At 34.1% G+C, this 13,552-nt stretch overlaps 1 protein-coding gene across 1 annotated transcript in view; it reads left to right on the forward strand.

Moving 5' to 3' along the window:
- Positions 1–12,961, forward strand: part of LOC129003550 (neuroligin-4, X-linked-like) — a 30,679-nt gene extending 17,718 nt beyond the window's left edge. The window contains exons 7-14 of the mRNA XM_054431847.1: positions 2,211–2,411; positions 3,476–3,618; positions 4,419–4,616; positions 5,180–5,467; positions 7,868–8,019; positions 10,133–10,251; positions 12,027–12,223; positions 12,500–12,961. Coding sequence (XP_054287822.1) covers positions 2,211–2,411; positions 3,476–3,618; positions 4,419–4,616; positions 5,180–5,467; positions 7,868–8,019; positions 10,133–10,251; positions 12,027–12,223; positions 12,500–12,961 — 1,760 coding nt within the window. The remainder of the gene's footprint in view (positions 1–2,210; positions 2,412–3,475; positions 3,619–4,418; positions 4,617–5,179; positions 5,468–7,867; positions 8,020–10,132; positions 10,252–12,026; positions 12,224–12,499) is intronic.
- The last annotated feature ends 591 nt before the right edge of the window (positions 12,962–13,552 follow it).

Genomic DNA, 13,552 nt, shown 5'->3' on the forward strand with positions numbered 1-13,552 from the left:
TAAGAAATGTGAGAAGGAGCTCAAGTTTTCTAAAATGAGTATCAAAGTTGTTATAAAATTTAGTTATTTTATAGGAAAGATAAATGACCAAAGTTGAACGTTTTGCTAGTTAAACCATCACTCACCATTGGGTTGGGTTGGGGTAAAAAGCTAATGCTATGCTAAAAAACAACCCCTTAACTCTACCCCTGGGATTTACTAAAGTGAATAATATAGTTGAGGAATTGATCCTAAAACTTTGGTAGCTTTATATCAACTAGCTAATTTTAAATGCAGACCTCTGTTTGTATTTACCAAGTTGTTTAAATAATAGAAAAAAATAATAATTCATTCATGAAGAAAACTTCAAGGTTAAAATTAATTTACCGTTACACATTTAAAATTAGGCTAACACATGCAGGACGTATGCAAGAAAGAAAGTAAAATTCAATCCAAATATTTTTAGATTTAATTATGAGGTAATATTTGACAAGAATTGTTGTCGAAATTCATTTCCATTTCCAAATCCATTCGCATTTTTATCAAATTATGCAAATTGTGAAAAAAAACTCAATTAACCTCAATTCAAGTACAAAAGTACTTATGAAAATCAAACCCACTTAAACAAACTGAACTTGTCAACACGGTCACGTATTACATTGAATCCGTTGGAATTTTAAAACTACTACAATTCTGAATCAAATTCAATAATATTTTGTAGAATCTAAAAAAAAGAGAGATAGTTATTTCCCTCTATTTGATTAGTAAAAAAATAGAAACTACAAAACGCTCAGAGGCTTATACATACACATCGAAGATTCCCCTGAGGTCATGCTACTACTACTTTCTGTTCTCGTGCATTATTCCCTGAGTTTAAAAAAATAGCAATTCTATTCTAAAAAGATAAGCTAAACTTATACTACTTTTCCTTTTTATTTTTGGTAACCTATCCACAAGGTGGATTTTTCTATTTTTCATGAATTGCAAAGCCATATTAGTAAAGTAATTGTAAGAAATATCCACACAGTCTATTTCACGTTACACCAGCTGTAGAAAGCAAAACCTGCCTTATATTATTGTTAGGTTATTGTGTTACCAAGTCGGTTGTATAACACTGGATTTAATACGTAATACGAGGATATCTTGTTAATTAATATTGCCACACAAAAGGGTCTATCTACAAGAACAATAGCTTCCGAGGCGCTGCCTTCTACTGTGGGATTTGAGATCAATATGCAAATAATTTGATATTGGAATAATAATAGCTTTTAATTACAGTAAACCATTAGTATTGAGTTTTTAAATCGTGTAGCCTGTGTTTAATATTGTCAACTAAAATAACAATTGTATGCCATTATAGAGCATATTTTATCAAAAATCTAATTTAGATATAACAATTACGTTATCTGTAATTGTGAACTGTAATATTTCAAATTAAAATTCATTATGTATTGGCATTGTTTGGTTTGAATTATAGATGACGGTCAGTATGATAATCTTAGTATAAATATGCTAGTAAGAAAACCCACATTTCATTAGCTCTTTTGCAAGTGGGTATATCATAAGTTAATAATTTGTAAACTTTACATGCCCATCTGATTTTGATTCTTAAAATCAAAATATTTGTTCTAACTCACGTGCACTGCAAAAAACGATTATATCGAAAATAAGGCCATTTTATGCTAAATTTGGTATAATAATTTCTTATTTACGTAATGAAAACCATTTAAAACTCTTAAATTTAGTTCCCCCTAGTAAAAACCTTATAATTATTTGATTATTCAAATTACAATGGTGTGTTGCTAGCCCATTGGTTAGCGTCTCGGATTTCGATAAGGGAGAGATTGGTGCGATTTTCGGCACAACCAAAGAACTAATAGGCTTGGATTGCTTCCCCTTAAAAGTGTTAAAATTGACTTTGAAAAATCCACTGTCTTGGGTAAAAAAAATAAATATAAGAAATATACATTATGGTTCTTGATAAGCCTAACGTTTGAGCCATCATATTTCTTACATCTTCACCAATGACTCAAGACTTTTGTCATCAAACCTGAAGTAGCTTGCTTTAAGTAGTATGCACTTGGGCAGTTACTTATTAACTACTTAATGCCTAATAAATTATACATCTCTGTGTTCCAGGTTAATTATTGGTTAATGTTATAGAGGTTAACTTTAAGAAAGGACCATGAGGTCCTAAGTTTGCCTCAATAAAGAAGGATTTTCATTTCCAGGGTTCCTAAACCTCAACAATGACCCGGACTCCCGGCCTCGTATTGCCAACAGTGGATTGATGGACCAGATCGCAGCTCTGCAGTGGGTCCAGCAGAACATTGACAAGTTTGGAGGTGACCCGACCAGAGTGACCGTGGCGGGTCATGGTACTGGTGCCGCGTGTGTCCACTTCTTGGCCATCTCACCTGCTGTCATGGCTGGTACGTCCTTTGGAATATGCTAAGTTTATTACCATGCTTAGTGCTTAGTTGGGGAAAAAATATAGAAATAAACGTAAAGGTCGATTCACACATAACAGTCCAGTCACAGGTCAGTCTCAGCTGCAACCGCAGTTTCTCAGTCAACTGTCCGTCAGTTGGTTTCAGCCAGTTTTCCGTCATTGTACTAAAAATTATGTTACAGTCAAGAATTTTTAATTAAAACACAACACTCTATCAAACTTTCATCGTCCTTGAAGTTGGTTGTCACAAACAGTACATGAAATATAAAAACAATAATTTAAATAACAAAAAGACTATTTTATTACCTCAAACACGTCGGTCAGGCATCCGAACAATCCGAAAATATCGGTGGTGAGTAATCTGAAATTGACTGACGAACGCCGGCAGAACAACTGACGGACCTGAGCCAAATTAGTGTCGATAGCGCAATAGAAAATCCATAAAAGAATATTTTTTACTGTGACGTGACTGATTTGACTGTACTGTGACGTGCCGGAACTGATATGTATGAATCAACCTTGAACGTATGTAAACGACTTTCTACAAACATCAGAATAGTGATTTCTCATATTTTCAGATACAACTACCCAATTTACTAAATTACGAAAAAAGGCCTTCTCTAAAAGGAGTACTAAAGTTTCATCAAAAAAAACATAACCGTTTACTGATTATTGTTTTTAGAAACCTAAAATACAATCAAACTGGGAACGAAATTAAACTAAATAAAACGGGTACAAAGAGTTGATTTTTTCATTCAAATCTCAAGAATATAGTTGAAAAAAACACCTTGCAAGGAAAGAACACACATAGAATTTCAAGCCTAAAATAAACTTTCACCTTTTAGTTCGTGTAGATTAGAAATTGTGTAGTATCATACATTTTCCACCATTAAGCACAAAAATTAAATTTGATTTAGACACAATATTGTATATCAAGTCCGCAAATATGACCTTGGTTTCAGTATCCATAAAGACAAATTAGAAGATACGAATCGGTTGTACACTTCTTCGTCATAGTTTGTGTAACACCTGTTCGGTGTTTAGGTCTATTCCACCGGGTCTTGCTGTTGTCTGGGTCAGCTCTCAGCAGCTGGGCTCTGGTAGAAGACCCAGTCTCCGCTGCTACCGTCCTCGCTTCTCAAGTCAACTGTACTGACCATGTGGACGTTGTCGGCTGTCTACAGGAGGTATGTACACTAACTCAATTACGGTACTATATGTATTCACACAATATTTAAAGAGAAAAATACTTTTGAAGGAAAACGTGAACTGGAATTTTACGTTCTGGATACGTTGAAATAAGTATTGTCTTTCATTAGCTGATGCTGTTCTGTAACTTAGTATTTCCCTGTGAAGGAGAAGGGTTTCCAGAAAAGATCCTGCATGTTAGTTAATAAACGTTGCAAAAGTTCAGAATAAAGTGTCACCTGACGGATTTTTGTTAAAATTAAAACCAATATAAAAAATCAGTAGTGTAAGGGGAGATGCCCAGTTTTACTACATTTTACCAAACAGCAATCTGACAAGTCAATGTTTATCAAAAGGTATCATTAGCTCTATTTGAAATGCAAAGGTTTTTTCGGAGAAAGTCTGATTTAACTACAAATACACACTCCTAAATATGTAGCACTAACTTAATTTAATTCCTTATTACATTTGAATTAGTTTAAAAATGTAAACTAGTTACCTATTGTTTCGTTACACTGACCTGTAAGTTTCCGTGTAATTTTGATTTAATGTTTCTCAATAGTATTAAACAAATTTTCCCGAAGTATATTCAAACCATAATGCGCTGTGTTTTCATCTCGTTGTCAAGTACAGAGGTAAATTAACTAGTTTAGCTGTTGATAACACTCGCACACTTTTATATTGTCCTGCAACTAATTTTTGTGTTTTTTCTCGACATTTGAACATAGGTTTAGGTCATATACTAGGCCTATTACCAAGCCACTCTGCATTAATTTAAGTAACGTTCGATACATTCCAGGTACCGGTTGAGGAGATCTTGAAGGCAGACGTTAGACCGCCAGCCTTCCTCCACTCCTTCGGCCCGAGCCTGGACGGCGTGGTGGTGAGACCCGGGTATTCCGGAGATCACGAGGACTACGCAGCACGGGAGGTCGACGTAATGTTAGGTGTAGTAACTGCAGAGGCTATTGGCTGGTTCACATCATCCGATCTTCAGGTAATGCAAATATTATACGATACAGGCATTACTTTCATATTACATTAACTCGATGAAAACCCTCGACGTATAAGACATCATCCCGAAATAGCCACAAGAAGCTGGTAAAATAAAGTACCCTACAACCTCAAAATTATACTATATTTGCTACAAATAATTATTATAAAACCTCAAGGAACATTTAGAATCCCCGATTAGGATTCTTTCTTAAATTGTATACAGCATTTGTTATTGTAAGTATATATACAGTACATTTAAAAGTAAAGCAATGTAAAACACATGCCTTGGATACTAAACAGTATGAAAACTACCACCATTGATTTAGACATACTACTTTTAGTAGGTGGCTTGGGTTAAAATTGGAACACAATTATACGTAGAGATTTTGTTGGTTCAAATTCCGTAGCTTTCATTGAATAAAAACAAACATACCTATGATTCCTTCTACAGAAAGACAAATCCCTTACAATATTTCAAAACACTCTTTACTTTCAAGAAGCTATAAAATCTCGCTATCCAAATATGGAAGTTAACTCAGAAAAGCTAAATTATTCTTTTCAAAGGCGGGGTTTGACCACTCGCGAAGGGATCGTATTCTACGCACCTACGTTCGCAACGCCTACGAATACCACCTACCAGAGATCTTTGTGACCATCGTGAACGAATACACGGACTGGGAACGCACAGTAGTTCACCCTGTAAACACCAGGGACGCTACTGTCGCGGCCCTCAGTGATGCACAGTATGTGGCCCCCGTTGTGAAGACTGCGGACTTGTTCAGCTCAGCGAGTAGAGGAGCGACGTACTTCTATGTGTTCGACCACCAGACCAAGCATGGGGACTATGCTCAGGTAATTGTTGACATTGAGCGTTTGCTTGTACTTGATCTGTGTACTTAAAAAATGTTATATTTTTTGGGGAGTTGGCAAGATTGATATTGTAGAGGAAAAACTTAAAGAAGTGAGGTACAGAGGGAACTTGCATATGGAAAACCGTGCAGTTTCACCTTTACGTCTTTTCGGAAGTAGATGTTACGAGGAAGAAGAGCCCAAACGACGAGCACTGTACGGAAATTCCTATCACACGGGGTACAAGGATCTTCTTCCTCCTTGAGCATAATACTACATGAGGGAGAGGGGGTGGTGTTGGACGGTGGTAGGTTAGTTCCGCAGATAATGACCCTAGGGCCATAAATGGGTAGGTTCGTTCCGCATTTGAATCTGGTGGGCCCCTTAAGTAGGTAGGTTATTTCCGCATTTATATTGACAAAGGTGGGTTACACTCCATTAGACAAGGGTAATTAGCCTCACTAAAAGCCGACGTAGAATGAATATTGAACAAATTTAAGTTAAATATCCAAAGATTGGATACCCTTGTATCCGATTCGAAATTCGGAATATTTATGATACAAACTCTACATATTTTAGGTTTAGGATGTAAGAAAATCACCTGTTTCATAAATGTTAACAAAATTGATCTTAGTAATAATACTGATTTGACTATTTAGTAATAACACTGCACAGATACCGTACACACTATGATTAGTTGTGATAATAGTTATGTAAAAAATCTATGAACACACAGAATAGCACGCGGTCTAGATGCTTGAATTCTCCAAGTGATTGCAGCCACATACCATCCCCGCGTACTACAAATACTATCTTCCCCCGATTCCCATATTTTAGGAAATATTTTTTTGGGAATTCCTAGAAATGTTGCACCGCATTGTTTACTACAGGGAATACAGCAGAGAACATATTTAGTTTGTTGTCAGTATTTACAAGACGTGTTTATTATAACTGTTATTATCCATGCGTATCTATGCGTATGTATTTCCATTAGTTGCATACGCTTTTAATAGGGTCTTTTAAACTCATAGAAAATTATGACTACTAGTTTTAATATAGCTTCTGTAGTGCCGGTACTAGACAACTGCTCGATTTTGAGCAACAGGTACACTAGTTTTGTTTTATATTTTTAATTTGTTATAAGATGCTTACAAAGTTTAAAGTTTTTCCTGTGACAGGTTTATTTTACCAACTGAGCTATTAGCATTTTGTAACATAAGCGTATTTAAGCAGCAGCTGGTGTAATGTGATTTTTTTAGTTTTAAGATTGCGGCTTCGCAATAATGATTGGGATAATAATCTTCAATATAATAATAATCAATAATAATCTTCGCCTTCTAAGATTGGGATCGGTGAAAGAAATATCTGCATCAGCTATGGTAAAAAACTAGAGAAATCGTTACAACTGGAACATGCTACTTCAACTTTAACTCATTCAGAACTTGCTTATTTTTATGGATTATTTCGGTTGACTGGCATTTTTGTACGCTTCACTGATCTTTACAATTTCAAGAGATCTATTGTTGAAGCCGTCAAATGCGGAACTGACCTACCAGATTATAACCCACCCTACGGGACCCGGATTAGTGTAGGTAGCAAATGCGGAACCAACCTACCCCCGTGTTGGACATTGGCCTAGACACCAGCACTAGTGCTAGACACCACTTAAGTGTACTATCAAATGTTTTCTCTGTATCTTACTTCTATGTAAATACACAAATAATTAGAACCATCTTAATTTTTTTAATTATATTTGATTGCTTATTGTATGGATTTATTAATTAGTATCACCCAATGGTTCTTATGGAGTTACCAGAACTTAATACACATCGACTCTATTCACTTATATATGGTGGGGAGCGAGCTGGTCTAGTGGTTAGAGCGTGGGACTCCGGTTCCTGGGGTCCCGGGTTCAAATTCCGCCAAATCACCAATGGATTTTATCTAAGTGATATTGCCGTACCCCCTAGGTCTAGCCTGAGGTAATGTGAAAAACAATTCAGGGCTCTTGCCTAGCGTCCTAACAAAAGAAAATCACTTATATGGTGCTGTTGACTGTTAATAGTAGATTATTGTGGTGATGTTATGGGCTTATGAAATTGACTCAAATTTAAGAAAGTACTTAGTATACAATAATTTAAAAAATTAACAAAAGTTGTACTGTAATTACACTGATAGTCGTAAGTCAAAGTCGTGTTGATTAATAGTGCACTCGTGCACCTCAAATACGATTGAGGTCATAGTTTTGAAAAGGAATCTTGGAAAACCATAGTGGTGGAGCCATAGTATGATGTATCGGACCATAAACAAGGTATTAAAGCACATCTCTGAATACTGTATCTACAGCATTACATCGTTGTTGTAGAGTAACATTCTCCCGTATAGTTTCTTCTGTTGTCGTAGAGGCTAGGGGTGGCACATGGCGAGGAGCTTGCCTACCTGTTTGGAGCTCCTCTGGTTGATCAGCTGGGTCATTTCCCCAGGAACTTCACAAGAGCAGAGGTCGCACTGGCTGAAGGGTTCATGACTAGTGTAGCAAACTTCGTTAGAGTTGGGTAAGTGCATGAACCATTTGATGAGTAAATCCTGCCTATATGTGCCACCCTTGTAGGAACAACACTTATCTATTGTAGGTTCCTAAAAAATTGACACTATATGTTTCGTTACCTTTGTAAAGGATTTAGTTTGGCTAACCCTATCGTTTCCTAAGATATACTTCACTAGTACCATACAAGGGTTGAATTTTGTTAACGTTTGGAAACAATATAGCAGAAAAAACAGTATTTTAAAATTAATATTTCCCATTAAAAACAAGTTGAGAATATTTTGCCTGTGTAGAATCATTCTAACATCCTAACATATTTTATAAATGTTTCCTAACACCAACAACATGTCAGTAATTTGTTAAGCTTGAAAAGTATCTAAGGTTGAAAACAACTTATAAAAAGTATTAGTAGTACCATAGTAGTACCTTAGGAGTACACTCTACTTATTTTTTGCTCCTCTAATCTATGGTAGTAACAGGGGACATTTGGTTGGATCAAGAATAAAAACTCACAAATAGTATGATTGCTCATTAGGGTTATTTTGGTTTCATGGAAAGTCATTGAAATTTTACGTAACCGTTGCCTCTTTACCTGCAAACTATTAAGAATAACTCTATATGGCTTTTAAACAATGTTTATAAAAAATATTAATATTATGGATGTTTTAGTATTTTAAGAAACTGATTTTAGAGTTTTTTAGTGTAGGCCCAAATTTGACTTCTCCTAATCTAAAGCATAACTCAAGATCAAAGCCTTTTCTTCTTCAATATAAATAATGCTCTTATTCAATTAGCTCTTCACAGGCAATCGTAGGAAAACTTTTAATGGATACTCTTTAGGTGTAAATATATAATACCCCCGCCGCAGCGGTAAATTTAATAATTGAGATATCAATACAAAAGTGGGAAAATTTATGTACTTAAAAATGTATAAAATATTGTTTGTTAAGTATTTGTCTAAGTAAAAATAGGCTTGTTTTTATTTTATTTTTTATTATTACTTATATTTTATTGCTGTTTGTAGAATAAATTCAGATTCTCAATAGGCTATATTTTAAATTTTATTTTTGATTCATTTGCTAACTGATCCTTTTTACTATGTAGTGCTATTTGTGTATTTGTTACTAGAAATCAGTTTATTTAATGAATTATAGTTTGTGATTTATGGACTCTTTTTTAATGTGTTTTAAAATATTGTAAAATCAGTATGTCAACCACAAAACAGACGGTCTTTGACCATTGTTCTTTGTGTTTATGTAAAAACACTGTATTGATATTTTATTTCAATAAACACTTTTTCTTCTTTTTCTTCTTCTTCTTCTAATACCCCCGCCGCAGCAAACCTGCAGACTAAGCGAATTTCAACTTCTCTGATTACATTTTTACTAAAATATTTCCATAAATAAGACATAGGTATTTATTCCCTATTTAAATAACATTAGATTTAATGAGTGCTTAGGTTTGCTGCTACGGGGAAGGTAAAAAGTGATTTTTGACCATACCTCAATAGTATAGGATGAAATAAATAAATTTGCCAAATTTTATCAATATAGTTGATGGACTATATTGATAAAATTTAGGTATCCATAAACAAGTAAGCTACAACAATTTTCATTTTCTCGATTAGAGTAACATGGGAATTTTAAATTACACTATTTTTGAATTTTCTCTGTGACCGTTAGGCATAAAACAGCGCTTCAATATACTAAATTAACTCTTTTTTAAGCTCTACAAAATGATTTAGAAAGAAATTGCAATTTTTTTGTTTTTAGGGTCAAAAATTTGAAAAACCCATTTTTACCCCATAAAACCCCCCATAAACCCCCGTTCCCATGGTCCGATTATGCTGGATCGCGAACTCGTTCGAATAAATGTAGATTTACACGTTTGTACCAAATTTCATCAAAATCGGATCATTTTTGCTCGAGTTATCGCGCTAACGGACACATATATATATATGAATTTGAACGGATGGTGTTTTTGGCCTCTAGGGACCTCAAAATGAAAAATTAAATCGGTCCTGGGTCCAGGTCTTACCATGAGTACTACGGTAATAGCTTATTCCCTATATGGGAAATTCGCTAAAAAAAGAAAACATACAATCATATTGTTTGTATTTGCAGCAATCCAAACTCAAAGGAATCCAAGGACCAATTTCTTCCAGTTTCAAAAGAAAAAAATCGCTTTCGGTCACTCACCTGGGATCAATACGACTCAACCCATCAAAAGTATTTGGATATCAGTAAGTATAATATTAGTATATAAAATATCCACGAGTATAGCTTATTGCCTTAACGTGAAGATAATTTTAAGCTTAAAATGTACAAAAACTGGATAGGTCTGCAGAAAGTTCGAAACATATCTAGGAATGCATACAAGTTGATGATTTGTTACAAATTTTTTCGACTATATTTCCATAAAAGTATTTACGTAGTTTCATGAATGTAAATTTCATGCATCCATATAAATATTTACGTAATTAAGTTTGAACTAAAATCATGTTAAGGCTTAGTGTATAAATAATATAGTGTAAGATTATACTTATATTTTCTACCGAAGTACGTTAAAACGGTTACTCCTTCCTTTCCTTTTGGGAATAAATAAAAAAAATTAAATTAAAATAATTTACTTAAAAAAAATTTAAAGTAAAATATTTTTACTGGGAATTAAAATGTTAACCATTTAAGCTACGATAATACTTACAATTTATTCAAAATACAAGGTTAACAAGCTATATCTTTTGTGGAATATATTATGAAAACTTAATCAGGGCTGTTCTCGTTTTATATTCAATGAAGAGCGAATGAGGCTAGCCAATTAGGAGTTCATAATGCGAGTGTGTATACATAATGCAGACCAGAAGATTAGAAGATCCTCCGCGTCCTATGAAATCATGAATGAAAAACATAACGATCTTGACCTTATTCATTTCTACCAAATCATCTTGTATTCTTATTATTTAACCAACAAGCCGGGATTAGGATCAGAATTTAAAATACATATGTAATCTGAGGTTTTAAAAACACAATGTAGGGTTAAATAATATAATGTGTTACTAATTTATGTTCAGTTTTTGCTTGACCTTGACATCCACAGTGAAATTATTTTAATTGCAATATAAAACGTAAAACATACTGCATAAGCGAGGGTACAAAAGTGAGGTAATATATTAAGGAAATACATTAAGGGTAGTGAGTTTTGGGTTATATTATCTAAAAATGATTGCTTATGTTTGATTCATGAAAATGTTGTAAATATATAAATATGTGTATGTGTTATGTAATATGTAATATGTAATAAAAGATGTAAACACCGTTTTATCAAAGTTAAACTTTTATGGAGTAAAAATCAGTTTTCCCAATTTTGGATCAAAAAAATTTAAAATATCTTTTTAAACCATTGTAGAGCTTGAAAAATAATAATTCAGCATATTGAAAAGTTATTGTATGCCTAACGATTACGAAGAAATAAAAAAAATTAAAATTAAAAATTACCATGTACTTCTTATGATGAATAAATCAACTGTTGTCATTTTCTTGTTTGCAAATATTTTTTAAACAAATTTAGCATATTTAGTTTACTTCATATTTAGCTATCAACAATTTAATTACAAAACACACCTAACTATCTTCCCTGTGGAAGCAAGCCTGAGTAGGTACTCATTAAATTCAATGTTATTTAAATAGGAAATAAATATGATAATTTTAGGAAAATATTTTATTAAAAATCTAGTCATGTAAATTAAAATTAGCTTAGTCTACAGGTTTGCTAAGGACGAGGTATTTTGTTCTTATTCGGTAAAAATCAACACCACAATACAATACATCTTGCTATCTCAACACTTACTATGTTTATTAAATGTGACGAAAAATGACGACCCTTATATGTCATATATTTCTAGAGGAATTGGTGTACAAGGAATGAGAAAAATGAATTTAAGTGCTTACATAACTTTCTTGTAAACTATCTAAAATAGTCAAGTTACGCCCTTGTTTAATCCATTTTATTTATTTACAGGCTTAAGACCGAAAACGAAAAATCACTTTAGATCGCACCATCTATCTATCTGGCTACAGCTAATCCCAGAGCTTCATCGAGCTGGTATGGAGGACGTCCATACAAGACATAACCGTTTCCACAATCATCATGACCTTGAATTGTATACGGGGTTGGTCCGGCCCGACCCTAGGAGAGAAAATGTCACGGTATCAGAGGTAGGACTAGTGGTGGCCGTTATTTAGGAAGACCTTTTGTTCTATTTATTCAAAAGATAAAATATATTATTCTAAAGAAACTAATAAAAAACTTACGAAATCATTTTGCTTGCAAAATCTTTTTTTTACTTTTCATAACTTCAATAAACCTTACCTGTATCTCAAATTAAATATCTCTTTACAAATCAAAACAATTAGTTCATTAATACTTTAAAAACTCAAATTCTCAACTGCTAAACATCCAACTACTAAATATTAACAAACTTGAACTCACAGGTAATTCTTCCTATAACCACAATGGAAACGATGGTGACAACTTGTGTTAACCTCTACACAACACGAGGGTACCGCAACTCCTCCGACAGCGACGCTGACATCAGAGAGGTCACCTACCTACCCATCCTCACCATGACGGTCACCATAGGCGTCAGCCTGCTCGTGCTGAATCTCCTGGTGTGCGCCGCAGTCTACTACCAGCGCGACAAGACGAGGATAGAGCTGAAAGCGCTGGAACAACAGAAGCGACTGCGGACTCAGCACGGGCTGAAGCATTCGACCAGTGTTGTTCTAGACATGGACACAGAGTCTCCTATTATGGTCTTGACTCATTTGCCTTCCAAGAACGGTTCCGTCAAGTCCCTAGGTCCACTTATACCCCCGGCGCCGAGCCCGCCGCAGATGCCGAGGCCTAAACGATCGTCAATACCTGCAGCAGCTATCAGCGAGATCACGGTTTAGTAAAACGTTATAAGAACTGTAAATTCCAATACATATCGGAATGTTAAATAAATTTTAAACTTTAAAAGGTTTTAAGGTATTTTGACTAAAATTAAAACAGTACTTTACTGTAGTGCAAATTGCAATTATAATCGGTTTGGTTAACTCTAAAGTATCTTTTCAAAAATTGTTGTTTTTAACTTAACAAAGTTGGCCTAATTTAATAAGTTACCATTGAACAAAATTGCATTTTACAAATCCACTAAATCTAACAAAATGTAATTACTTCAATTATTCGAAAATGAGTCTTAATTTTCTATATATGAGGTGCTTATATTAATGGTCCTTTGGGGAATACGGAAACCGTTAAAGTTAAAAGATGGGTCCTATGTGTAGCATGAACTGTTATGGCTAATGGTTGACTTGACAACTTTGTAAATTTAGTGTTGTAGAAACCAAACTTTGTGCCCAAATTTTATACCCAATAAATATTTATTTTAGCCACGGTATTTTATTTTACCCCATCCTTATATCATTTGCAATTAGTTATTAATATGCCAAAAACAACTGTTGAAATTACTAACAAATAGTTGGAGATTAAAGATGGAGTTA

Source organism: Macrosteles quadrilineatus, unplaced genomic scaffold, assembly GCF_028750875.1.
Source record: "Macrosteles quadrilineatus isolate MER2022 unplaced genomic scaffold, UCM_ALF_1.0 Scaffold_9__3_contigs__length_116548681, whole genome shotgun sequence".
Taxonomy (NCBI): Eukaryota; Metazoa; Arthropoda; class Insecta; order Hemiptera; family Cicadellidae; genus Macrosteles; species Macrosteles quadrilineatus.